At 42.6% G+C, this 27,810-nt stretch overlaps 2 protein-coding genes, 1 long non-coding RNA gene and 1 other non-coding gene across 7 annotated transcripts in view; 2 read left to right on the top strand and 2 right to left on the bottom strand.

Moving 5' to 3' along the window:
* The first annotated feature begins 4,998 nt into the window (after positions 1-4,998).
* Positions 4,999-5,832, top strand: LOC143429625 (UPF0488 protein CG14286). The gene is made up of 2 exons (XM_076905302.1): positions 4,999-5,019; positions 5,153-5,832. Exons 1-2 carry the CDS (start codon positions 4,999-5,001, stop codon positions 5,672-5,674), a joined length of 543 nt encoding a protein of 180 aa, XP_076761417.1. The 3' UTR covers positions 5,675-5,832.
* A 215-nt stretch (positions 5,833-6,047) lies between these two features.
* On the top strand, positions 6,048-6,120 carry Trnar-acg (transfer RNA arginine (anticodon ACG)). The gene has a single exon. It is a non-coding gene; the product is annotated as a tRNA-Arg (tRNA).
* Positions 6,121-6,521: 401 nt separating this feature from the next.
* LOC143429750 (uncharacterized) lies at positions 6,522-9,625 on the bottom strand. Its single transcript, XR_013102564.1, has 2 exons — positions 8,636-9,625; positions 6,522-8,592 (listed from the first exon to the last, which is right to left on the bottom strand). It is a non-coding gene; the product is annotated as an uncharacterized LOC143429750 (long non-coding RNA).
* A 708-nt stretch (positions 9,626-10,333) lies between these two features.
* LOC143429743 (ribosomal protein S6 kinase alpha-5) overlaps positions 10,334-27,810 on the bottom strand; it is a 32,166-nt gene continuing 14,689 nt past the window's right edge. For 3 of the 4 annotated variants that reach the window (XM_076905492.1, XM_076905491.1, XM_076905490.1), the window contains 5 exons: positions 16,286-16,360; positions 15,225-15,443; positions 14,348-14,463; positions 13,273-13,473; positions 10,334-12,661 (listed from right to left, as the gene is read on the bottom strand). In XM_076905492.1, the coding sequence (XP_076761607.1) occupies positions 10,691-12,661; positions 13,273-13,473; positions 14,348-14,463; positions 15,225-15,443; positions 16,286-16,360 (2,582 nt within the window). In that variant the 3' untranslated portion in view covers positions 10,334-10,690. The remainder of the gene's footprint in view (positions 12,662-13,272; positions 13,474-14,347; positions 14,464-15,224; positions 15,444-16,285; positions 16,361-27,810) is intronic. The other variant, XM_076905493.1, reaches the window with a different exon arrangement.

A 27,810-nucleotide genomic window follows, 5' to 3' on the forward strand; every position in this document is an offset into this window, starting at 1 on the left:
TTGAGGGTAGTTCTAATGTCGAGTTAATTTTAAACTTTGTATTGAATTGTAAATTGTATAATTAGTTAATCTAGAGTTTAAGTTAAGTTGAATTTAGGTTCTCGCCGTTGGATCGCCGTTGGAGCGCCGATGGAACGCCGTTGGATCGCCGCTGGAGCGCCGAGGGATGTTAATTATTAATATTTTTCTATATTTTTCTATATTTTTATGTATAATATTGTATATGTTTGTAATTTCCTAATATCCTTTCCTTAATATCCCTATCGTAAAGTCCATACTGCAATCTCTAAAATCTATGTAAAGAGAATGTATTACGGAATCCGGTTCATTGAGATTTACAAGTAGAGTCAGTCCTTGGTACCTTCTGTACCAAGAACACACAGATGTAATGGAGGGTGGATGGGACTAGGGATTGTTCTAGGGATGGGTCCCTGCGTAGTCACCTCCACGGGGTGGACCTGGGCCCTTGGTAACGTTTTCGAGAGATTGCGCTCTCGAAAACGGTATCAAGCTAAGGACTACGCAAGTAGACTTAAGTACAGATGTAAATTCAATACTAGAACTACCAAAGCATTTAAACTGATTCTCATTTCCAATTTATAAATTCTTACTAACTTCTTCTAAAGATCTCGTACATTCATTTTTAGAATTTTCTATAATTCTGCATCAATTAAAATTTTCCTTTAACTTTTTATTTTCTATACTTTGCTTTCTCTTTCGTATAACTATCATTTCATTTTGTTTGCACGAAATTAAAATATTTTACTGCCGGTAGTTCTAATGTTGAGTTAATCGCGAATTTTGTACTGGATTGTAAATTGTATAGTTAGTTAAGTTAGAGTTTAAGTTAAGTTAAGTTAAGTTAAGTTTGTAATCTCCTTTGTAATATAATTGTAAAGGAATACATTGCCTTATCCGAAGTGAGAAATAGCCACCTCTCCCATCCGTCGTCTATCAAAGTAGAACAAAATGTTCTCGCTTAAGTCGGTTCGCGATTAATCAGTACTGATGAAAATGCGTTGCATACCATCATGAGCATTCTTATTTTCTCCTACGTGGAATCGCTTCACGTAGTTTTCTTTTCTTTTCTTTTTTATTCGCTCGAGATTTAGTCTTCCATTTCCACGCAGCGAAATAGTCGATACTCAATCAAACTGATGTGGTTTTCGGTGCCCATCGAGATTTCGCAGCCCTTGTCGATTGGTACGCCCGTTGGGTACTCGACTTGGGTATAGGCTTAGCACATTGGACGCGCTCATCGCGGTTCGTTCCGAGTAGCTCCTACCCCGTGTCGCTGGGGTCCTAGACCTGCTGTAAGACGACTTGGGGCGGTCTGCGAAGTTCGTTCTCGTCGGTGGGCAATGCGTCCTACTGCTAAGCCTCGCTGAATTCTCGATGGTACCCGCATTCACCATTGGGGAGAGCGTGGTATCAATTGTTTCGTCGTAAGACGTGGCATAAACTGAATTTGTTCGCGATTCGCGTCGGGTATGGTTCATCTGTGATTAATGTTGAACCATCGCGTTAGAATGCTCTCGTGACGATGTAACGCAGGTTTATCGGTACTTGTTCGTTCCGGTCGCGTCGCGAATTTTATCGAAATTTTTGCTTCTATTCATTCACCTTTAATTTTGATTAGTTTAACAATCAGTCATTATTTTGTTGAGTCAGTAAATCAGTTCAGTGAAGTTTAGTATATCGCACCGTAGACCCTTTTGCGAAACACTTGAATTATTCGAAAGTGTTAGTAGAGTCATTTTAGAAATTTCACTTTGGGTAAGATAATGGCATTCCTCGTCGTCCCTTTCGCGAAAGTCCATACTGCAATTTCTAAGATTTGTAATAGATTGTACAAATTGTAGTATGGATTCCGGTTGGTTGAAATTCAGAAGTAGAGTCAATCCTCGGTACCTTCTGTACCGAGAACACACGAATGTAATGGAGGGTGGATGGGATTAGGGATTGTTCTAGGGACGGGTCCCTGCGTAGTCACCTCCACGTGGTGGACCTGGGCCCTTGGTAACGTTTTCGAGAGATTGCGCTCTCGAAAACGGTATCAAGCTAAGGACTACGCAAGTAGACTTAAGTACAGATGTAAACTCGATGCTAGAATTACCAAATCATTTAATTTTGCATCAACTAAAATTTTCCTTTCACTTTTTATTTTCTATTCGTTGCTTTTCCTTTCGAGTATCTTTACCTTTTCGAACAACTATCATTCTATTTTGTTCGCATGAATTTAAAATACTTTTATTGCGGGTAATCCTAGCGTTGAGTTAGTTGAAAACTTTGTAACGGATTATAACTTGTATAGTTAGTTAAGCTAGAGTCTAAGTTAAGTTAGGTTTAGGTTCTCGCCGTTGGATCGCCGATGGATCGCCGATGGAACGCCGTTGGATCGCCGCTGGATCGCCGAGGGATGCGAATCTTAATTGTTTTAACTACTTTTCTATGTTATATGTAATTTATAATTGTTATATGTTATATGTAACTTAATTTATATTTATGTATATTTTTATGTATATTTTTGTATATTTTTGTTATATGTTTTATATAATTTTAATTAATAATATATTCCTCTTTCCTCAATTCTCCCAATAAAATCCTAGAGAAATACATTTCCTTATCCACACTAAGAAACTTCTACGCAGCTTCACCCATCGTTCACCAAGTCAAAACACAATTCCTCTCGCGTTTAGTCGGTACTGGTGAACCATTGCGTTGCACGTACACTCGAGCAATCTAATTCTACGCTTCCAAAGATCGCTTCACGATCGCCTCTCCTTCTTTATCCGTTCGTAAAATTCCAATTTCCATCCTCACGCAGCGAGATAGTCGAAGCTCAATCGAACTGATGTGGTTTTCGGTGCCCATCGAGATTTCGCAGCCCTTGTCGATTGGTACGCCCGTTGGGTACTCGACTTGGGTATAGGTTTAGCACATTGGACGCGCTCATCGCGGTTCGTTCCGAGTAGCTCCTACCCCGTGTCGCTGGGGTCCTAGACCTGCTGTAAGACGACTTGGGGCGGTCTGCGAAGTTCGTTCTCGTCGGTGGGCAATGCGTCCTACTGCTAAACCTCGCTGAGATCGAGATGGTACCCGCATTCACCATTGGGGAGAGCGTGGTTTCGATTGTCTCGTTGTAAGACGTGAGTTAAATCTTTGCGATTCGCGTCGGTTATGCTAGCCAGACGGCTAGTGTCGAAGCATCGAGTTAGAATGCTCTAGCGAATGTGTAACGCAGGATTATCAGTACTTTTGTTCGTCTCGGTCGCGTCGCGAATTTAAGTTCCATTTCTGTTTCCATTTTCTTTAATTTTTGTCAGTTTCAACTTCAATTTTAGTATTTTCTTATTATTTTTATCGAGTTTAGAGTCACTAAAGTTTCTATTTTCTTTCATTTTTATCAGTTTCAATCTTGTTTCTTTTCTTATTATTTCTATCGAGGTTTTAGAGTCATTAAATAGTTTAGTAGTTTAGTGTATCGTATCGTAGACCCCTTTGAGTGACACTTGAATTTTTCTAAAGTGTTAGTAGAGTTAGTTTTGAAGTTTCTTTCTCTGGCTAAGGAAATGGCATTTCTCTGTTGTTATTTCGTTCGCAAAAATCCATACTGCAATTTCTACATATCTTTTAGAGATTTTAGAAATTGTATTATGGATCTCGGTTTTATTTTTAATTGAAATAGAGTCAGTTCTCGGTACCTTCTGTAACGAGAACGCATAGATGTAATGGAGGGTGGATGGGATTAGGGAAATAGGGATGGGTCCTTGCGTAGTCACCTCCTCGTTGGTGGACCTGGGTACTTGGTATCGTTTTCGAGAGATTTATCTCTTCAAAACGATATCATGCTAAGAACTACGCACTAATATTACATTATTTTCAATAGAATTATTTATACTTTAAACTTTTTACTAATCTTTCCTAAAATTGATAACACTAAGCAAATACTTTACTATCAGAGAACTTTGCCAAGTATATTCTCTAATAAAAATGCCAAGTAAACGTTCAAGTCATAGTTTTCGCGTTAATTTATCTTTAAAGATCACCAATTATATTTTAAAAATAATTAATTTAATTTCTGGTTTGATGCTTTACTTATTCTTTAAAGTCTTTGCCAAGCTTTTCTAAAATTGATAACACTAAGCAAACAATTTACTATCAGAGAACTTTGCCAAGTATATTCTCTAATAAAAATGCCAAGTAAACGTTCAAGTCATAGTTTTCGCGTTAATTTATCTTTAAAGATCTACAATTATATTTTAAAAATAATTAATTTAATTTCTGGTTTGAAACTTTACTTATACTTTAAATTCTTTACCAATTGATGAAAATTGATAATACTAAGCAAACAATTTACTATCAGAGAACTTTGCCAAATATATTCTCTAATAAGAACGCCAAGTAAACGTTAAAATGATAGTTCTTGCGTTAATTTATCTTTACAGATCTACAATTATACTTTTAAAATAATTAATTCAATTTCTGGGTTGAAACTTTACTTATACTTTAAGTTCTTTACCAAACTTTTCCAAAATTGATAATACTAAGCAAACAATTTACTATTAGAGAACTTTGCCAAGTATATTCTCTAATAAAAATGCTAAATATACGTTCAGATGATAGTTTTCGCGTTGATTTATCTTTAAAGATTTGCAATTATACTTTTAAAATAATTAATTTAATTTCTGGTTTGAAACTTTACTTTTTTACCTGTGTCGCCATCTCTACACAAACTGCTCAAACTGGTCGCACAGCGTTATCGACAGCGAAGTGAACTTCACTTCGCTGTCGATAACGCTGTGCGATCAGTTTGAGCACTTTTCACAGAGATGGCACCACAGCGAACAAATAGAACGTCGCTACACCTTGCGAGAACTCTCTAAAATACCAATAAAAAACAAATCTGTTAAATAAAAGACAAGAATCGCAGAAACTTTGCACGCGCAAAAATAACATAACAATTTAGAAACAACAGAACTTCTAATTTAACAAATAATGCCTCCAAAGCCCAGAACGGTATAATAATTCAAATGTTCTTCTTCATTCGCGTAAATTTAATAAACGACGGCATGCCTCGTAAAGATTTTAACCTATGAAATGTTACGACTTAAAATAACAACAATAGTTTATCGATAAATGATGATTTCAGGGTAATAAAAAATTGCCAACTGCCAGAGGAATCGCAAAACCGCTGAAAGTAACAGAACCAGGAAATTCTAGCGCAGAAACCACAAGCGGTTTGACTCAGGAAGCCGAGGATCGCTTCGAGTTAGAATTATGTTGGTGTATCCAGCAACTGGAATTGTGCCTGGCCACAGGCAAGCTTCCAGAGAAGCAAGCTCACGACTTGACCAAGAATATAAACATTTTGAAGAGCAATAACGCGCCACTAATAAAGAAGAGGCAAATAATGAGGAGCACGTTGGGCAATTACAGAGAGAAGATGAGTTTGGATGAACAGAAGCACGGGAAGAGTGCATCCTCTATCAAATTTGTGCCTCGTTCCAACAATGACAAGAAATGTACATTTTTCAGGAAAGCTGCCTCAAAGTCTGCAGGAGAACAGAAGCATTCGGAAAGCAACACGGTTGCCGTGAACTCTAATGAAAATTCTGTGGACACTGATAACACACAGGCTGTATTCAAGTTTAATTTTCAAATCAAGGACTGAAATAAACTTTTGTAAATATGTAAAGAGGCGATCCTTGTTCTTCTTACAACTATTCTCTATTATTTGGCTTTTATTTTTCTTATGTTCACAGTCATCGAGCCATTCTCAGAGAGTTTAAACACTCGGTTCAGCATTATATAAATATGAAGCAGAGCATACAATTAAAAATGAATATTAACCATCTGTGTGCATTAGATTTCGTACATTAGAGGCTTCATTTATTCTACACGTTTCAGGCAATCGTAAATTATTCGTCTAAGTACACGCTTTATCTTACTTATAGTTGAAATTTATTTGTAAGTATAAAAAGGGTGAAATGTATTTTTTTTATAAATAAATCATGTTTTATCTACTAATGGCTATCTAACAGCAAGGTCCTGTGGCGCAACGGATAACGCGTCTGACTACGGATCAGAAGATTCCAGGTTCGAATCCTGGCAGGATCGTCGAAACCTTTTTTTACCTCAGCCACATTTTTTAAACGATCCAATAAAAAAAGTATCAACCATATCAATATCAATTACGAATATTCAGCGTTAAAAATCTACGTAATTGTCTCGATTAAACGGAAAACAAACTTTCACAAATTTTGACGGACTCTCGTGGAAGAAAGAATGTCTCGAAACAGATCCTGATTAACGATATCAATTAGCAACAACTAGTATCCGCGACATGTACATTTAACCATACCAGAGCAAAAATTGCGTAATAAATACGTATAAATAATAGAGAAATGAAAATGAACGCAAGGGGGATAATGCTTGAACCATGAAGAAGCTTAAAAGAACACCTGATCCTCGCTCGCTCGAAAATGCAGGACACACACACGAAGCAAGTAAAAAGTTCGTTATGTAAATAAATATTATGTTATGATATATTTAACAACCAGTAGTAACAAAGGTATCTCGTTTCTCTTACGTACTTATAGCAACAGAACAGCACTCTTTATCGTATGGTACAAGCTTGAATCCGTATATAACTATATATTTTAATATGCGTGCAGGATGCCACAAAAGTCTATCGCACAATTTCATCGATCCGTCGATAGAGAAATATTCCGATCGTAACAACGAACAATACGAACACACGCTGTCGAACAATACTCGGCTTCTCGTTTCGCGAACGAACGGTAATAATAATCGAAAGTGAAATAATAGTAATAGAAACATAAACTCCATCACGTGCTGTATCGTTCAACGAACATCAACGGAAAAACATAACGTGGCCACTTTGATATGGATGACTCGGATCAACCCTCCCAACCAGCAAAGAAAAATGCACTAGACTCTTACGACGCCCTTTATAAATATACATATCCACCGAAGGATCTCGTTCTTCCTCCGCATCCTTCGTACCTTTCTGTTAATTATTATTTAATAACGTAACAGTGATATATATGTATCTAGAAAAAATCAGTTATTTCCTCGTTCAACTGATTCCAACTTATCAAAGACTCAATAATGACTCGTACGATCCCTAAATAGAAATATCCTCTTATTAAAGAAATATGATCTTCTATATATATATATATAATATGGTCTTATATTAAATATATAATTCTCTATATATATATCTGTTCCTTTCTCTCATTTAAATATTTCTTTCATCATATTTTTTTCTCTTTTTTTTTCTTTTACTTTTAGTCATTTGTGTCTTCCTCGTTAGATAATTAACCGTATTGCGCCCACGGAAATCACACACCACGATTCAGCAGTTACACACCTCGCTTGTAATCTCGACGAGTTTTAAGCGCGAAGTTTCAGTTTTCTTTCAGCTTTTTGCTTTTTTTTGTTTGTTTCTCTTTTTCTTCTATTTTTTTTTTTTTTTTTTTTGGTCTTTGCAGAGCGATCTTGCTTCGGTCGTCTTTGGTAGAAGCACGCGTTTCCACCCTTCAACGTGGAACGCTCTCATCCTCTTCGCGGTCGATTTTTAGTTTCAGAGAATTCTTCTTTCTTTCTTTTTTTTTTATTTTTTTTTTTTTTCTTTGTTTTCTTTTTTTTCACCTCGGTTGCGTCTCTCTGTTCCCTGAGTCGGTGTACAACCATTTCAGTCTTCGCCGTCCCTTCGCGTATTTCGCCCTTTAGTTTCGTTTCTTTCGAACGTCGCACTTTTTTTTTCACAGCAGTCGATACACCCTCGCCCCTCGTTTCCGTTTTCTCCCTTCCAACAGAGCTAAGTCGATACGGTGTGACTCACAGATCTGTCCGTACATTACGAAATTGGTGTCAAATTAACAGCTGGACGATCTTTAACTAATCAGATTTTACATTTCGCATGGAAGATGCATGGACGATCATTCTGGAAGAGTTCAGACTGTAAAGTATCGTATAAAAAAATGGAAATACACGGAATATATCTGCCTGTTCCTTTCGATATTGAAACTTGAAAGAGCAATGCGACTTAATGTTAACAGCAGACCGAAAATTGATATTAAAAAAAAAGAGTTGTCGCATTGTTCTTTTACTTATCTGCCCGCGCAGAATTAATTCGCTCGACTTCGTATCGCTCATTGGGATCAATTTAAAACAGTACGTCGATACAAACATATCTATGAGTCACCATATAACAAATCGTTCAATAAAGACACTGAAAACTAACAAGCTATCATCGCCTATCGAAGAATTAACATTCGTTCGTGTCTCAGTCGAGTCCGTTTCTACTCCTCGCTTACTATAGTCTAAATAAAATCATTAAATCATCTCAATTATGCGACAAATGCTATCAGAAAATTTTACATAATTTTGTAACAATAATCATTCGTTTAACTGGGGAGTGAAAATTATTTTCGTGCGATTTCGAAGCAGCGAGAAGTTGAATCGTTCAAAATCGCACTAAAAGCTTTACGAAAATAAATCTCAACGCGATGTCAGTCCTTTCAACGTTTTCAAATCTCTCTCTCTCTCTCTCTCTCTCTCTCTCTCTCTCTCTCTCTCTCTCTCTTTCTCTCTAATAAAGTGCAACTCTCTCTCTCAAACTCGCTTATCTCTCTACAAACATTTTCGATGCTCCGTTCGTTAATAAATCGTTTCACAAAACGCACGCTCACGATCGTTTCACGGTACGCGAGAAAAGGAAGAAAAAACACATCCATACGAGAGAGAGGAAAAAAAAATAAAAAAAAAAGACGATAGAATCGCGAGAAAACACATACGTTATATTATCGTTTATAATACTCGATGGCCACGATCGACCCTATCTTCTAACACTCTATATGTGTATATAGAATGTACACGTATATATGGTTTTGTGTGTCCATCGTGTGTATAAGTATATATATATATATAATTTTTTTCTTCTTATATATAATATTTTTCTTATAAAGATTCAGGACTAAAAATCAATGTATAAGAATAGCATGTATCCGATATTAATATATGCTCGTGTGAACAGAACCGTTTCGACGACAGTCTGTGTATACTTCATCTTTTATGTATATATATATATATATAATTAATAATAATCGCCGCGTACACATCGCAATACGTTTCTAACTCCTCTCTCGATGCAATAATTCGTGGGTACACGCGTACTTTCCATGCATTCTCTCCTCTCGTCGTCTCTCTCGCGGCCGCTCTTTCTCAGCAACGTTTTCAAATGAACAAGCGACGCATCTCCAAAGTCGCGTCGTCCAATCGATCGCTCGAATCGCGTGTACACCACGCCACGCACGGCTTACAAGTCGTCATTCTGAGGCACATTTTCTATGCGTGATTTTCACGAATCGATTTTTAGTTGCTCCGTAATTACTTTATTTTCTTCTTTATCTTTTTTCGACGCCCCTTCGTCCTTTCGTCTTCCTCTTTTGTTCAGGGGTGGGTGCAGGGCGATGAGAAATCAGAGAAGAGAGGGAGTCGCAAGAAGAGTCCGACGATTCGACGAGACGACCAAGTACTTCGACGATATCGTTCGCTTTTTTTTTCTTTCGAATTGTTATTTGTTTTTTTTTTTTGCTTTTCTTTTACACGGTTGATCACAGACAACGCGATGAAAGAGAAGTTCGATCGGAGGCCGCGACCCCCGTCGATCTTTCGTCGCGTTTCGAGGGAGAATCGTGCTTGGTTTTCTGTACAAATCGACGAGTCGACGTTCCCCCGCGACGAGAACGCTTTTTATGTGAATTAATTCTAGGAATTTATATTATGTACACGCAGGAGCCGGTTGGACGTAGTATTTGCTGTAGAAAATAGTGTACGCTGGAGGGTCTGACGTATAAAATGGCTGACGGTAAAGAATCCGATACAAAAATGGCTGACGGTAAAGAAGAATCCAGTGGAAAATGAATGACTACAGTGGAACCCCGTTCCTTTCGTCTCGCAACGTTTTCCCAGTCAAAGAAGAATATTGTACTTTAGGAATGATGACTGTACGTCTAAGAAGCATGTGGGTTGAGAAGGAAGAGGAACGTGCGCTCGTTCTTCTCTACGCGAAATACTATCCCTCGCAGCTCCGTTCGATGACACGTAACCCTAAGCATGGCATAAAATTAAACGTATCTACAATAATTTAAAGATTGCGATAAGGAACCGTGTTGGTCGGGGAAGACACCTCGAATTCGGTACAGGTTCGTCGAAGCTTCGTCCTAAGAGACACTCGAACCCACATTTCACGATACAAAGTTCAACAAAACGAAGGAGTAACAACAGTCGCAGAAATGCTGAACGTGACGAAACAGTTTCAACGTTGCCATCTTGTCTCGAGAGTAGTGCACAAAACCTCGTAGGCCAATTAACGTTACCTAAAACGATGAAGAACGAACCGTTCAATTTTTCTCCACTAATGAAAGTTACGTTAACAATAAAAAAAAAGAGAAGAAAGAAGAAAAGACAATGCGATACCGCCCTAGCGAACTCGTACAGAACTTCAAGGGTCCCCGAAGCCCAAGTCCCGGAAATAGGAATGACGCGAATGTATGTCGCCCGATTCGACTCAAGCTTCGAAGGCAGCCAACATTACAACATCACGTGAAATGCATACAACATACATAGAAGAGACAGGAGAAGGTGGCGGGAATTCGATCTACTCTATGACGATGGAGGCCAGTCTCTTGGGCCGTTTCCCCGCCTTCTGTTTCCTGTGGATCTCCCTCAAGTCCACGTGACTCGTCTCGCAGGGCTGCACCGTCGTCAACCCGTCCCCGTTCACAGTCTGCTCTTCGAGCTTCCTTTTCCTGGATCTGGTCACCGGTCCAGTTCTGTTCTTGTACATCTCATTGGACACCACGTGCCTCCTATGCCTCTTCGACTTCGCCTCCTCGTCCTCTTCTCGTTTGCGCCGTTTCTTCGCTGGCTCCTGTTGCGTGATCCTTGGCGAGTTTGAATCTGAGGACGAGGACAAGGAGCTGAGGTACTCGTTCACTTTATCCTCCCCAAAGTCGAACGCGCTGGGCTGCGCTGGTGACGCGGAGGTTGCTGGGTTGGTCGCGGCGCTGGGCGGTCGCAAATGCTGCACAGAAGGACTGGAGGAAGTGGTGGACGCGGAGGACGACACGGAGCTGGAAGTGGAGCGTTTGTGCAGCTTCCTGCGCTGGGCCAGCCTAGCGCCGTCTACCTCGCGCAATCTGAATCCTTCCGGCTTCTCTGGCGCTGGATTCGAGCCGTCCATCGTGCTCGCGTCGAACGACGTCGACATGTCGAACGAACTGGACTCGCTGAGCCACGGATGATTCACCAGGCCACTGGCTGTCAGTCTTTTGCTAGGGTCCACGGTCAGTAAGCCTTTGGCTACTTGTTTAGCGAAGTTGGACACGTGACTCCAGGATTCGCTGTCGAAATCGATCTCCCCAGCTCTGATCCTTGTGGCGAGGTCAGGCGAGCCTGTTCTGAACGGCGGTTTCCCGGACAGCATGGAGTAAAGGATCGCGCCAAGACTCCAAAGGTCGCAACTCTGATCGTAACCTTGCCTGGCGACCACCTCTGGAGCCGCGTACGGGAGGGTGAAACAGGGTGTGTGCAACGGCTCGCAGCCACGTTTTATCCTGGCGAAGCCAAAGTCCACGATGTTCACCGGCGAGTCCTCGCCCTCGTGAGCGAACACTATGTTCTCTGGCTTTAAATCACGATGTACCACGCCTCTCGAGTGCATGAACCGCACCGCAGACGCGAGCTGCCGCATTATCCTGCTGGCCTGTTGCTCGCTGAATGGCCTTGGCCTTCTCAGAAGCTCCCCGCCTGACAATAACTCCATCACCAGGTATGTGTGCGCTCGGTCCTGGTGGACCTCGATCAGTTTCACGATGTTCGGATGGCCCTGGCAGGTCCTCAACAGGTTCGCCTCCCTACCGCAGTCGATCCTGCGACTGACTATCTTCACCGCGTACTCTTGCAACGTTTGCCTGTGCCTGCACTTCCGGCAGACCGAGAAACTACCGTCGCCCAGGGCTTCCTCGCGAAAGTCCAGCTCGTAGGTCTGGAAGAACGTCGACTCCTCGAACCTGGCCGCCAGCACGTCCGACGCTGACGGTCTCTGTGTCTCCGTGTTCGCTTTCGTCGCTTCTTTCAGGATATCCTTGCTGACCACGTTGTCGCCGAACAGAATGGACGGCGCGACGTACGAGTAACCCCTGAAGATCTTGTCGTAATTAGGCGGGACCACGGCTGGGCTGTCTGCTGCGATCATTTTTGTGAACTCGTCCGAGAAGTTGCTGGTGTCCAGCTCGTGGGTGATTCGAGGAACGAACGGTGGTGGTATCTCGCGTTTCTCCAGGGCATCCCAGTTGAATGGCGAGGGGGCTTTCTTGAAGAACGGATGTTCTTTCAGTTCTTTCGCGTCCCTCGGACCGCCGCCAAGCCTTTGTCGCGGGTCTTTCACCAGCAGTCGCAGTATGAAGTCTCGAACGGTCGGGCTGAGGTGGCTGGGGATCGGCGGGTCCGTTTTCAGGATACGGCGCGAGATGTCCTGCTGCGTGTTCTTCTCGCCCTCGACCGTAAAAGGTGACGCGCCGGTCAGTAGCTCGTACGTGAGCACGCCCACGCTCCACCAGTCCACCGCCTGGAACATTTAATGGACGTTATTGGGCATTTAGGACAGAGAATTCTCCGGCTGAGTTATTCCTGGAACTTGCCGATCGTGGACCGAACGTCTCCTATATTTATGGTGTTCGTAGTGGATTTTAGATGCTCGTCAGCGAGCAATTGTGCAACACTCGCGCGACGCTATACAGGGTGTTTGAAAAGTAAGTCTGGATTTTCTTGATTACTTAGGGCAAGAGAAGAAATGATGCTTTTTAATTCTATCAATTGAAACTTTGATTAATATTATACAGAGTGTTTCAGAATTGAAATAATTATTCTTAGAGTAAAGTTGAAAGTATCGAATGATAATTAATCATTGCTACGACTTTTAAAATGCCAATTTTGAATCGTACTGTACAGGAAAGTGCAGCTCGCGAATGGAAGCACGGAGATGATAATTATCCCGGTTCGTGGCAGTCCACACCTGTGCGACACCCGACGAAAATCCAAGCGGGTTCTTCAGGTGGCTAAAAGGGGAACGGACGGCGAATCGATAAAAATGTATCTGACAAGCGTGCGGTACGGGCGCGATAACGCAGTTCCAGGAACGTGGGGTACAAATCGTGACGTAAATTCATCCTGACTCACAATATCGTGCCCCGCTGAGCCCCCTCGTACCACTTCCGGTGCCATGTACTCGATAGTTCCGCAAAAGGAGTAGGCACGGGCGTTGCTGTCCCTTTCGTGCGGCAGGAACTCTTTGCTCAGCCCGAAATCTGTTAACACGATATGACCCTCTCTGTCCAACAGAATGTTCTCTAGCTTAATGTCCCTGTAAATTATACCCAGCTGCAACAGAGAGAACGTAACACTGTGTGTGCGTGTGTGTGCCAGTGTTCTCATCGATCACTGCGTTACGATAACAGTGAAATATTTTAATATCTCGCTTCGTGCGAGACGGTAATGTTCGCGACAAAGCGTCGCGAGATCGATCATAAAAGGTTGAGACCACGATTTCGTTCTCTTTCAGCGGAGAAACGGGGATACGATCGTTACAAATCACGAGCGCGAGAGCAGTTAGAAGTGGATTAGCGTGGCATTTCGAGCTTTCGAGATTCACGAGCTATACGTATCGAGAGAAATTGTAGTCGCACGACACACGATGCTCGAAATAATTCTCTGGTCATTTTAAAAACATAATCCTCGCGCTATATTAACGCCTTCGACTTAGCCTCGCTGTAGTACCAACTAACTTATTTATACATCGCGTTAGAGCTCTCGAACGGTATACCACACCGGAGACTTTAAATTACTATCGATCCAATCTGTGTACCGAGTTATAGCCGCTGAATTATAAGTAAAATCTATTTATAAACCGCGTTAGAGTTTCCAAATATACATATACATGTATCCCAGTGAAATGTTTAAAGCATAGGTTCAATCTGTACACCGTAACGTAATTCCAAAGTTACAGGACAACTTTGCGTACCATATCGCAACAACAATTTTAATTTATCAGAATAATTGCAAGCTGAAATTTAGATTTTACGCTACAATTTTGTTGCGTTCGACGCGCGTGTCGCTCTGGCACCCAGAACTCGCCCTCGATGATCTCAAAAGCTCTAGACGAGCCACGCTAGAGGCGTTCGATCCTCGAATCCACCGATTAATTAATTATTTCGAGCAGCACGTGTCCGCGTAGCGACTCAAAGGCGGTACTCACTTTGTGCAGATGCTCTAGCGCTAAAATAACTTCGCCGATATAAATCCGCACTTCGTCCTCGGTGAAGTGTTCCCGTTGATACAGATGCGTAAACAGCTCGCCGCCGCTGACATAATCTGTAAAAACGCAAAAGTTCTCGGTTGTTTAACCTCGCACGATATCCTGCAAAACATCGCCGATTCGAGTGTTTTCACGCGGTCGAGGAGGTTGTTCGTTCCTCTAGCCGGGTCTTAAAATAGCCGAGCGAGAAAAAAAACGGAAGGGGGAGGGGGAAAAAAAAAAATATGAACGACGCGCACGAAAGGCAAATGATCATTGTTATTTAGCGAACCGAAGGGACGCGCGATGAATTTTCTCCGTTTGTTTTCCCGTTGCTTGTGGCTCTGCCGCTTGTGAAACAGTCGTGGACGAAGAGGATGCGCGCAGGAATTGCGTTTGCTGGTGTATGGGAACGATTATCCACGTTTCTCGATACTTTTGTCACTGCTGATGCTTCAGCCTGGACTCGAATCTGTTTCTATTAGAAATTAAACAAGTTCCATAAAGATAAAATGAAATTTCGCGATGCTCTAATTCAATGTAATTAATTTCATGCAATTTGATCTTAACGGTTGAAATTGTTTACTGAATTACACAGAAGATTCTAAGGTCGATAATTCTGGTGCAAGAAATGAATTCTCTTGTCAACGTTTATCATCTCGAATTACTTTTAAGTGAGAATCGTTAGTTCGAAGAAGGGAATAAGGGACTGGAAACGTTTGAAATTAATTTCCATCCAACGACAAATATAAAAGGAAAGACACTCGAAGCACTGCTGGCTCGCGTTTCCTTCCTCGAACTATCGATTCCAATGGAAACGATCGTCCGGACGTCTCACCTAATATCAAATGAAGCTTCGCGTCCGTCTGAAAAGCGTAATGCAGCGTAACTAAAAAAGGACTGTCCCGCACCGCCTCCAGAACTTGTCTCTCGGTCTTGGTGTGCTCGGTGGTCTTCTTCCTCTGCACGATGGACGCTTTCTTCAAGACTTTCATGGCGTAGAGCCGGCCAGCGTCGGTGCCGGTTCTCTTTCGCACCAGGAACACCTTTCCGTAAGCTGCACAAAAGTGTCTCTCGTTTTTTTCTTTCCTTTTCCCTTCGCGTCGTTTACGTAGCGTCCTCGCGACCAATCGCAGCGACGCGCGAACGTGCTCGCGGCTCTTACTCAACCCTTTCGCGGTGTAATAAAGCGACGAGGACTCCAGTAGCGACAATTCAACGAATTTCTTTACATTCCACATCTTTCTTGTCGAACGTAATTCGCAAAATTTCAGATACATTTGCAAATACCGCGTGCTACTCGTTTTTATGCATTCTGCAGAGATTTGCTGGTTATAGCATATCGTATATTACTCCTCGACTGTGCTTCTGTCTACTCCCTTGTTACTAAACTACGTTTACGTATTCATGAATAATTTAAATGTGCAAAATCCACGTACCATGCGAAAGTATAGGAAATATTCAGAGATAAGTACAAGTGAACACTCGAATCTTCATTTAGATCTCGCTTCTTCAATTACGCTTATGAATTCTTGCGTAAACATCAGCGATCTTCTTCTTACTTCCCATCTCGACGTTAATATTTGTTTCATCGTCCAAATATTACAATTCATCCTTCACTTTGAATATTTTCTATATTTTTATCATTTGCATGTATACATATATATATATATATATATATATATATATATATATATTTCATACCTTTACGCAGATTTAAATTACTTGCACGAATGCGTAAATGTCCACGGAGCGGTAATTAAAAAGAGTGAACCGGTTGCGCGGAGTGCACCAAGATGGCGTGAACGGCCGTAAAATTGGCGGGAAAACAGGCCTGGCCCGACTTGGTTTCGCCTATGGAATCGATCGTTGCTGTAATAAAGGATTTCGTTCACGTACCTCCGGTTCCAAGGACCTTCAGCAAGTCGAAGTGCGTCATGTCCACCCTCTGGCCTCCGCTGTCTGCCAGGTTTACTGTAACCAGAAGCGACGTTACTCGATTTCGTTTCCCCCGTCGCCGCTGCGACAGATGTCGAGGATGTACATTATGACAGATGTCTTCGCGCTGCTTTCGAGCGTGATATAATAACGACGAAGGTTAAGCGCGTGATACATGTCTGGTGGCAGGGAGGAGATGCAGGATGAAGATGGAAAGTTTGGGTCGCTGAGTTTTGCCGGAATTTCTACGCGAAAAATCGCGAGGGCGAAGCAATCGCTTTCAGGTTCGACGAGTGTTAGAAGAAAAAAAAAAAAAAAAACGTTCGTGAGAAACACGCGAGACATGTAAAACTTTTCTAATCGGTTTCTATTGCCTTCGGAATACGGGCAGCCACTTTCATCGGGGCACGGTTATCGAAATACTGTTAACTGGACTTTCTATTTGAATGCCACCGGCATGGACTTTCGATCGACGTACTTTCAAATAACCGATTCACTGTCTCAGCCGAGGATAATAGCAGGGAACTTTTTGCTGCTATAATCGTTGTTAATCGGGCACCCCACGATTAAGTAAGCCCGTCCAGATGGCATAAAATAGTGTATTATGTGCGATCAGTTTGTGCAAATTTCTATACTCGCAAACTGAAGTTTTGCAACTATTTTCTTTGCAAATATCGCCTTGATTCTGTAGAAAAATGTATGTTATAGAATATCAATTTTTTTTGCATCACTTGTACCTTTTTGATAGAATTGTTTAATCAAATGCTCTAAATTACCATCATCAATAATAGATATGTAAGCTTCAAATCAAGAGAGAACAGATATCAAAGGTGCCAGAGAATGGTTACACAGACAACAATAAGTCCAATAATTGGAGAGGCACGAGTTTCATTAACTCCCACGATTAACTTTCTGCTCCAATTAATTCACGGTTTTCTACCGTGTAAATCGATGAAACGCGTTAGTCCCGTTACGAATCGGCAAGCCACCGTCGTCTCTTTTTTTTTCATTCCATCCGCTTCACATTGGTCCAGAGTTGAACGTAGGAAACACGACTCCACGTCGGACAAGTAGGTGGCCTATTTATCGACGCCTGGCGTGGTTTCTTTCTATCCCTTCCCTTTTTCTCTTCCAAATCTTATGAAATTATCGCGAGTCAAGGCTCTCTCGTAATCGCTTTGTCAAACATATTTCATCCGATAAGACGTCGAAACGCTCGCTCTTCGACGTCTGCCCGCGCGATATCTAATTGGAATCGACGTTTCACTTTTAAGTCCGCCACTTTTTTCGAGCATTCGCGCTCATCGAATCGCACGATCACTTCCTACGATTAAGCGATCGAACGAATCTCGTCGGACAGAGATAAGAATGAATATCGAATTGAATCCACCAAGCTGGAATTCGAATTAAAAATCGTGAAAACGTAGGAATTTTATATTCATAGAAAAACCTGATCCAAAATTGCTACGAAAAAAAAAAGGAAAGGGTTTTGCTGGTCACTGTGTTTTCACGACTTGGAAATCGATATCTGGTTGCCGATTGTCATTCCGGAAAGTCCAGACAAGGTCGGCGAAGGTGATTGCAAAATGACGCTTCCACGGCGCTGGTCTCGCATTTGAATATCGAATCAGCTCGCGAGGAATGTCGGCCTTGCGCGTGTAAAGCAAAAAAGAAGATCAAAGAATCGAGGAAAAGCCAACACTTCCGTTGCGCTGTTTTATTCACTTATTTATTCACTTACTCACGCTTCAATCGTGCTCTCCACTTTTTCAGTTCGATTTTCGACTGTTCCAAGAACAAAATACTCCAGCGTACACATACGCGCATCATACATACACATACACGCATATGTATACATATCAATATCTCACCCACGATATCACTAATCGCAACTAATTTAATGGTCGTCGATTTCGACCATCGAGGACCCTCCTGGCGACCCTTCCACCGTTCTGTTTGAGCAGGGATCAACGCGTGAGCGTAAATGAAATCGTATCTAAGCGAGAATCGGTGGGTGAGACAGGGGGCAGAGATTTGTCGTCCGTCAGCTGGTCTTGGGCGTCGCGAAACATCGCGTGGCACCTCGATCGGGTCCCAAGGTGTCGCGCGCAAAAGGTGGATGCACCTGCTGTTAATATCGGCAGGTGTGCGCGGGGCGAGTACGCGAGCATACGTAAATAAGCACGGCTAGAGCGCAGCTGTGCGCTTTTTAATACGGCCTCCGGAAGGGGCGAGAACACACGCGTAGCGGACCTGGTAGGGTCCAAGCGTTTCGTCCAACCCTTCCGGTGGCCAGTGATTTTGGGAGATCGCGTTCCACGGCTGTTTCGTGTGGGAAAAATGTTATCCTTCCAAATTGTCGATGAACGCTACATGTGCACTTGCACGCAACTGAAAAGAGATTTAGTTTTGGGAGTTTTAAATGTTTTAATATCAATTCGTTTCTAAACTTCTCTCTAAACTTACTTTTCATTGACACATTCGCAACTGCTGACGTGTGGATTTACGTCACTTCGAATTCTACTTCAGATGACGTGAATCATGCCTTGCAACATCTGTGCGCTCATTTTTTACTATTTTTTTCGAGTGTCTCGTGACACGTGATTGAAATTTATTCCCATCGTTTATTTAATTGTTCAGATAATTGTTTATTGCTTCGAACGTGTCGCAACGAATTTCAGTAGTTTCAAAGGAGGCTTGGAGTTGGCTGTGCACGTGCGACTTACACGACTGAGGGGGTTAAATCATGGCCGGTCTCGAACGAAGCGTGACACGATCCTAATCGGACCGTGAAACGTGGAACGGCCCGTTGGAACCGCAACTTTTTTGGCTGCCAGCGGATAAATTTGTTTGTACAACGCTCGAGATATTATTTATCTGCGATTTAAGTAAGAAAGTGTGGCCTCTGTGCGAGTGGAATGATTCAGGCGAGGTGGAACTAATGAAAAACCACCTGTTCCATATATAATAAGTTAATTTGCAAATGGACCTTGAAATACTTAGGATTATCTCCAAGTATCTCGCGTGTGACTATATTTCAGTTAGAAGAAGCGTTAACAGATCAAGGAAGATGGCCTGAAAAGTTGTTTTGAATCTTCGAACAGTCTTAACGAGAAAGTTAACCGATATCAAAGAAAGAACATTTATTTTCCAGCAGATTAATCGAGGAATTAATAAGAAATCGAACTTAACGGATTCGACAAGCGCGAAATGGAATATCGAAATTCGTCGACCCTGCGATTTCGACAACCGAACGTCACCAGAGGTGCTTTCACTTCTGCAGTTCTCCGCGTCCGCGTTTCACGTAACGATCCCTCCCCTTTTTTCTCACTCGGTTACGTGAACGCGGAGAAATTTCGTCGAACATACACACACACTGTTTCTAACAATCATCGAACGCTCGCGAATTTTCGAATGAAACAATTATTCAAAAGCGCACTGTATCCCCAACTTTCCCCTCGAGACGAGAGAAAAGTAAAACCGCGCGAACTTTACCTATAACGCGTGGTACAATTTCCACCCGTAACTTCGGACACGATTAGAAATTACTGTTTGCGTTACACAATTGAAAAGTTGTATCCGTGCACATACTAAACAGCCTCGCGCGCATAATGAACAGCCTCGTATGCTCTGATTAACGATGAGAATGTGTGCGCGCGTAAATAGATCGTCGTCTAAAAGTCACCGTCTACGCGTGAACAGTTTCCTCGCCGGGACGAGCGCGTGGATTGTTCGATTGGCGCGCACACGCGCAAGAGTGCGGAGTGCAGTCTCGTTCGTCGTTAGAGCACGAGTAATACGTTCATACGAGCCGCGTAAAACGGACTCGATCCGGGGAAAAACGAACGAGGCGAACCTTCCGCGGAATCCTCTTCGCCCGCGAGTCGAAAGGGTTCCACGCGTGAAATTAACGCTCAGGGGTCCTCCTCGAGTCTCCCCGGCCCTGACTGCCAACCGAGAATTCGTGTCAAGGTAGTAAAAGCGACCACGAACAAGCTCGCGCACGCTATTACCACTAACGCGCTCGCGCGCACGCTGCTGTCTCCTCCCTCTGTTCGAATTACGCGGGGATTTCAATGTCTTGCGACCCACTTGCCCCCTAACTGACGCTTCGCGGAACGTTCGACTGTGAAACCACGTTAACGTGATCCTGCGAAGAAGATGACACCAATGACTCGGCTAACTTGCGCGCGGTTCTATTTAAGATCAAAGCGGTCGCGTCTTAAGCGACCGTCGAGATGATACGCGTCGAAATGACGGAGCGTCGATGGGTTTATTCGACCGTGGCTTTAACGTTGATATATAATTGAAGAATTTATCGTGATCGTCGTATCGACGATGAGAGGATTGGAAACTCGATGGTACGAAGTGTAACCAGTGGCCCAGGCGCTGTGGAACCTGTGCTAACAAGACGTTAATTCCGAGGCTATTCTATAATAACGAGCTGTTTGACTCTTTAAATATTATTCCTGCTTTGGTTTTCTATGTAGCGCGTCTCGAGCTGTAAAAGGCGCTAATGAGGCCCCTCGTCTGGTGAAAGAGAACAGGGCGCCTCAGGATCGCTTAGGAGAATGTTAATTGCCACGTTACACGCATTTCTTTATCGATTAAAAGCGATACTGTTACATAAAGGCTGGTATCATCGGGGGTTATTTGCAAACTAAATGTATTCCTCCGCAGCTCGCCGTCGAATGATTCACAGCGAAGTAATTCCAGGCAGAATGTAAATTCCCGGTGAAAAAATTCAGCCTCCCGTGCTTGTTTTAAAACATCACGTGCCCGACGTGTCGCTTGAACGCGAGGCTGCCGTTGAAAGTTAACGATAAAACTCGAAATACCCGTTTGCGCGTGAAAAGTGGACTCCTTTGCAGTCGTGCGTTTCACCTTTTACTTTTCTGAAAGCCAACCCTCTCTCTCTCTCTCTCTCTTTCTCTCTCGCCAGCGCGCGCGCGCTCTTTGTCCACGCGCGCGCGCGCGTTTCTGTCTCCTTTGTTCTGAAAAATCCTTTGAAACGCGGGCGTACGAATTGTCTGAGTAAAAAGAGAGGGAAGATTCTGCTGGGGCTACTTGTTTCTCTCATTATTGTTATTATTATTATTTTTTACGAGTCGAAAGGCGAGAATGGTAGCGTCGCGTGAACGCGACGCAACTTCGAGACCGTGTTAATATCCGGCAGAGTAAACACATCTCGATTTAGAAGTTAAACGGCGGCCACGAATTCCTGACATTGTGAAACAACGATATGTATTCTGAAATTTGAATCGAGCCACGGCTAAATATAGAAGAACGCGGGGTATATTTTCCTCGACGCGTTCGGGGAACTTCTTGGGAAACGTTTCCTCTTAATTTGTCGATTTTTCTTCTTGGAAGTGCGTAGAAAAACTGTTCGAAGAGACAGAAGACTCGTGGAAGTGTCCTCATAATTTAGAACCCGTGATTTCTTTCCAGAAACGATTACGGATTATAATTTTATGCATTCAATATTGTAGCTCGGTCGCGACCATCTATAAACTCGATAATTGAATTTAAACATTCATAGATAAATATAAATGCGGTAAAGTCAATATTACGTTCTTCAATAATTAAATACAAACGTTGCGCGTTAAATATACATTTCAACCGATAAATATGAATTGAATAATGCAAATAATTATTCCAAATAATTGGAGTAAATTATTGAGCTGGAGGCTAACGTGAAATGTAAATTAATATTAAAATAGGTACCCTCTACTACCGTTTATGTGCGCGACAAAATTGGCGATAAAAACGATACGATACTACTATAGATCCATTGAACCAACACCATGTAGCACCTTCAAAGGGTGCACGCGAGTTGAAGGTGAAGGGTAGTCGGCCAGCACGGTTTCATCACCATTAAAACACTTTCACAAAGGCGATTTATGACCCGTTGCAAAGTCTGTTCACCCTGTGGACGCAAACGGAAAGTACCATTCGCCAATACTATCAATCTAGTATATCTAGTGCACGTAAGTTCTTTGACCAGATATATCTGCAATAAACTGAAAAGTCCCGAGGAAATCTACACCACTGTCGCCAGATATCACAGCAAACATACCGGCTGACTAATCAAACTTAAAATATCTTTTAATGTCCCACGTGAAATCAAATAGTAGGCGATTGCAATTTTTCTTTCCTCCATTGTTCTCCAAGATTTTATGCAGACACGACTTCCATGTCATTCTGCTATTGTATTTCATCGCGGTGCCATTATACTGGCTCTAACCTAACTGCTTAAAAGGGTCATTGATCCTTGATTAATTACAACTTTTTTTCTGTCCCACGAGTACCACGTTCCAATTACAAAAGGTCAAATTCGTGTCGATCTTCGTGGATTACCGATCGACACCAACTTGATTTACACGTGACGAATTTCTTTCCATCGAAATTAACCCCTGCCCGACCCCAGTTTGTCCGTGAAAAATTTCTCCTATCATTTAAGTCTCTGTCTAAAAGGAAAAAAATTATTTGCCACGTAGCCAGGACTAACTTTTACGCAGACATAGCGTGGCTTCGCAGTGTTTCCGTTCGTACGGCTGCAACAGTGGCACAATGTCGCGTCGTCCAATTGCAGCTCTATGCATTTGTATTATGTAACGATTAAGTCTATCGAATCGAAGCAGAGGCGACGGCTATGCTTGGACAGGAGTGTATCGAACGATTCGCGCGAAAGAGCGCGTAAAAAAATTGGAGTCCAACAGTCCAGGTTAAACGGTTCGCCAGAGCCCTCTACTAGAGTCGCGGAAGTTCCGCTTTTGTCTGACCCAGATTGTCGGCATTCACTCGCTATTTCGTAACGGGACCGACTACTTTCTTTCGCCAGACGAAAGGCAACTACACGTGCACTTAATATTACACGCTATTGCTCCCTTCTCCGATTTTATTCGGAGCACAGCGGATCGCCCGCTGTTAGAAACAACGGGACAGAATGTTCCCTGTAAGTAGATATTAGACGAGCGATAAAATTGTGGCGAACGAGCCAAGACTAGACAGAGAAGCGAGCCTACGCGCGCAGGAGGGGAAAATGTTCCAAGGAAGTAGGCATTTCCCTATCGAAACCTTTCAGATTTCCATCGTGGATAAATTATTTCGCTAATTTAGCGCGTTATTCGATGTGGTAATATGTTTGCATCTAACTTGTAGTCTTTTTTCTTTTTTTTTTTACTTCATTTTCAGATTATACACATGCGCGAGAGTTACGGAAAAAACAGGTTTTAAAAGTGTTATTGCTACTTTGTATCCAGTCCCCAATTATATACTATGCGATAATCTATATAATTGGTAAATTGGATTCTAGGTTTCGTGTTTTCAAGAGTTTTTTGAAGCCTCTTCATCGCGATAATTCATTTTAGCAAGAAATTGAAGTCCGTGTTCCGAGAGCTGGCGAAAAACTGGAACTCTACTTGCTTTTAACTACGCTGTTCTCTTTTTACCACTTGTTCTACTTGTTTTTGCTTTTTCGTATAATTCTTTCCTAATTGCAAAACTTAATTGAAGTCTGAATTTTGTACACGCGAAAAAAGTGGAATCTTTTCGATACCCTCGTGTGCATTCCTGCTAAAATATTACTTTGTTTATTTTACTTCAGAATTTTTTCAAAAATTTCAAGAAATTAGAACTCGAATCACGTGTCTCTGAACGAGACGTAATAATTTAACCATATTCATGTAGCGAGCATGAATTGGCAAAGGAAAGAGACTGTCCAGCTCGAGAAATCGGTAAAATAATATCCCAGTCCCAAGCCACGAAACGCCAGATATCAAACATAAGCTTGGAACTGCCTCAAGCGCTGATTAGCATAATTCAAGAACCAATCGTGTCGCTAAAAATAGTTTAACGGTATAATACATTAGGAACCACGAAAGACCACGAAACTCTTCCACCATTTCGATGTATGTACCAACGAACAGTTGACACTCGCTTCGATTCCGCGTGACACTGAAACGTCTACGTCATTGGTATCGTTCGCGGGACTCGTTATCGTCCCTGAACGGAAAAAAATAGAGCGATTAACCGAACGCATAATTCACGTTCCTCCTTAATGAACAAAACACACGAAACGAGTGCCAAAGTGGGGGCTATCAGTCGTGCAACTGAAATAAATCATCCGTCTCAGTTTTAAATCCCTTTACCAGTCGTACCAAGTTTCACTTTAATTATCCTAAGCGTATAGACGTACAAAGGAAGGGAAATTATACTTGAAATATTTTAGTAACTATAAATTACGCACGCGAAATAACGAGAAACGAACGAATCAGACATAATTTTCGTTAGCCTCGTGCTCCAATGAAAATCAATTAGCCGTGCGTAAATAAATTCGATACTAATTTAAAGCATCGCCGTGTAAACTAGATGTTTGATAAAGCTGTTATCGTTCCATTGGTGTATCTAAAATTCAACGCGGTTATTCGTAAATACAGAACTACCAGATAAGCACGATTTCGCATGAAATAGTTGCTAGACGATAAGCAACGTAAGCAACAAACGTTATCTTTTATTTAACCACTGACGTTACCGAGGGGGATAGAAGAAGCGTACCGCACGCAGTTCAGAGTGCCACGATTCGAAATTCAGTGACGCGTATATACAAAAAGCAGTTGAACAATGTACAGCGAAATTGCGCAAAATTAATTGCTCGCGTATGAAGGAACATCGTACGTGCACGGTAGACCAGCGATGAAAAATGACATCGCGTTTGCACGATCGTTGGCCTGCGCCGGACAGGGTTCCCAACAATTTCGGAACCGCCTCGCGTGCCCCGTTGAAACGCCCCTTCGTGGAATCAGTGAAAACGGCCGCGGACACGCAGACAGGCCGCTGTGGCACAACCGTTATTTGATACGGTACTGTGCTCGCGTTACACGCGTCCCCCAGGCCCGTTCGCAGCGCCCTCGTCGATGGCTCGCGCACACGTGTGCCTCCACACGTGCGGCCACTCGGCGTTTCGCCATACGTACGCGACTTATTACCTTGGTTAATTAAAGCGGGATAAAAAAAAAAAAAGAGAGGAAGAAAGATGGCGCGAGGCCTGGTCTAAATCCGGTGACGAAACGGCGGCGGTGGGTCTCGAAGGGCAACGGAGAGGAGAAAGAGTTCGACGAGCGTAACGGAAACGCGGTGGGCAGCAACGAAAGTGGTCATGCGACAACGGCATGACTCGAGTTTAATTTAATTTCCTTTTTTTCTTTTCCGCCGTTTTCCTCGATGCATATACATGACCGCTGGGAAAGATATTCGCACGTCGCGAACTCTGAATTAGCACTAAAAATATCGCGTTCGAGGCAAGGTCAAGCCTGGCTACAGTGCTGTAGCCTGTATGGGGTGCCTGGTGTGACGGTGCGTTTTCGCCTGCACCGCGACCAAAGTACCGGGGGGAATCCCGCGTTTTGTGGGACACGGGAAACGTATCGGAGGAGCTGCTGCTCGCGATGGAAATTTTCCAGCGCCAACGTGGTTATTAAGGCGAATTCACGCGGCTAGCATTTCCACGGCAAGGCTGCTGATTCAACAAAATTGAAAGTAGAATGAACAGCGCCGGGTTACGATTGACTCGAACGGCAATTTATACACACTTTGCCTCGCTTTCGACTCTGTTGGATCGGCAGCCTTGCCGCGGCACAGTGAACTGTGTAATTTGGCCTTTAGATAAAGGTCGACTCGCACATCACGTAAGTAGACGCAAATATCGTTTATTTTCTCGCGCACAGTACGTCTCTAGACGCAATATTTTTGATATACGAAGTTATCGAGCATAAACATCCGCCATGAGTGATCCACGTAACACGAAGGCTGCGTGCAACATTGTGAAATGTTGTTCAATACCTATGAAACCGACAGTGAGTCACTACTCATATCCCACGCTACGAGCATACATACTTCTACTCTCACCTCATGGAATATTTCTAACCCAAAAAAAAAAGGACAAAAAAACTTCACACTATAATTCAGAGCTCTAAAATTGCTAAACGAAGACACCATTAATTCAATATTTCAGTGTGAGTGAAGATACAAAAGTAGATGTATCTTCAACAGTCTTCTTCCAACTGCAATCTCATCCCATATCGATGGATACTCTTTGAATCGACAGAGAAAGGGGTGGGAAACACGGCGCGCGCGGTTGCAATAAAACAACGCGTCTGATATCCGACCGTCGATGAATAGACGGGACGCGATGCTAAACGAGGGAGGGCTTTTCGAAATGTAATTCCCCGTAAACGAGCGTGGCGCGCGCTCTCTCAACGGGGAAAACACCGAAGGATAAATAACTCGTTCCAAGGCAAGTTCGCGACGGGTCTAAATATAAATTCGCAACAAATCAATATTAACACATGGACGCGTGCAGCGCACACGTACACGCCCATCGTGGATTCAACGGGCATTTAGCAGATATGCAGACGTTCCTCAAATGCACGCTGGCTGAACGTGATCGTGAACCTTTTCCGGCAACCAACGCGCGCGACCCGTCTACGAATGTGAAACTCGACGAGCCACCATTACTGGGGAGAGACGTTAAAACGCCTGGTGTTAATAGGGGTGTTTATGACGCAAGAGTTAACCCTTTGTGACCACGCGTTGTCGCAAGTTTTATGCTTCTTTTATCGTCTTTTTTTTTTATTTTATCCTCCTATCAAAGGTTCGTTGGTAAATTTACGAGGTCGCATTTGCGTTCCAGTCAAAATGAATTATTTGGTAATGAATTTTTTTGATGCTCTGAACTATTTCTAGACCTTTCTGGGTTTTTTCTTGTCAACGACAGATACATCTTTATTTTCCACGTATAGGCAGAAAAGATGTGAGATCGATGTGAACTAGGAAAAATACATTTCCTCGTGCAATAGCGCACGAGGAAAAATACAATTCATGGTGTGATAAAGCTTTGCAATAATTCCTGCTCGAACGTCGTTTACTATTGTCGCGTAAACATTCGAGCAGATTCATTTGCGCAAAAAACGTGATTACGTAAGGTCGCTTGCATTCAAGAATTTATTGTTGATCGTTCCGCGCGTGGACGAATAGAAAATTCTGAGAATAATCAATCGCGAGGCAATTTTTCCACGATCGTTTCTACGCTTTATTCCTTCTAATTATTAGATCCTCGGTACTAAACATTTTTCTGCTTTTAATTATGCACAGGGATTTATCGAGACGAATGGCATCGTGCAGAAAATGTCTGGGGATTTAAAGTCGATCGAAAATTAATTGTTCCTGGTTTCGCGTATCCACCGTTCGCTCTTTTCTTGGAAAGAAATTTTTTTTTTATACACTTCCAATTATACCATGTTTCCCCCTGCCTTTTTCCGCGGCGCAGACATTTTTTCCGCGCCTTTGAAACTGATTGAAAACTAATTTCTTCTATTTTCCTATCCCGCGCTTTTGCTCGCGGGTTTATGAATTTCCACCGGATCCGCTGAAAAGAAATCCTCGATGAGTTTTTGATGAGCGAGAAGGAGCGTTCAATTAAGTTGCCA

This window comes from Xylocopa sonorina, chromosome 12 (assembly GCF_050948175.1).
Source record: "Xylocopa sonorina isolate GNS202 chromosome 12, iyXylSono1_principal, whole genome shotgun sequence".
Taxonomy (NCBI): domain Eukaryota; kingdom Metazoa; phylum Arthropoda; class Insecta; order Hymenoptera; family Apidae; genus Xylocopa; species Xylocopa sonorina.